Below are 235 nucleotides of genomic sequence, written 5' to 3' on the forward strand. Positions count from 1 at the left end.
TCTCACATAATTCCCAGTCATTTTCTTTCTTTACGTGGCACAGAAGTTGCATTCTGCCCTTGGCCAGGAGACGGAGATGCGATGGGTTCAAAAACATATTGAGGTCCCTTTTCTCCTTGTATATGAAGCGTTGTGTTTATTTCGTGCGAGACCACGAAGGTGATCCAGACCAGTTGCAGTAGCGGAAGTGCATTCTCTGTAAGTAAACAGGATGTTACTTTAGGCCTGTATTCCT

The 235-nt window shown here is 44.7% G+C and overlaps 1 protein-coding gene across 1 annotated transcript in view; it reads right to left on the reverse strand.

Annotated features, from left to right (window-relative positions):
- Positions 1-235, reverse strand: part of LOC119582232 — a 19,340-nt gene that overhangs the window by 1,400 nt on the left and 17,705 nt on the right. Inside the window, exon 2 of the mRNA XM_037930461.1 lies at positions 35-196. Coding sequence (XP_037786389.1) covers positions 35-196 — 162 coding nt within the window. The remainder of the gene's footprint in view (positions 1-34; positions 197-235) is intronic.

The sequence above is a fragment of the Penaeus monodon genome, chromosome 15, assembly GCF_015228065.2.
Source record: "Penaeus monodon isolate SGIC_2016 chromosome 15, NSTDA_Pmon_1, whole genome shotgun sequence".
Classification (NCBI taxonomy): domain Eukaryota; kingdom Metazoa; phylum Arthropoda; class Malacostraca; order Decapoda; family Penaeidae; genus Penaeus; species Penaeus monodon.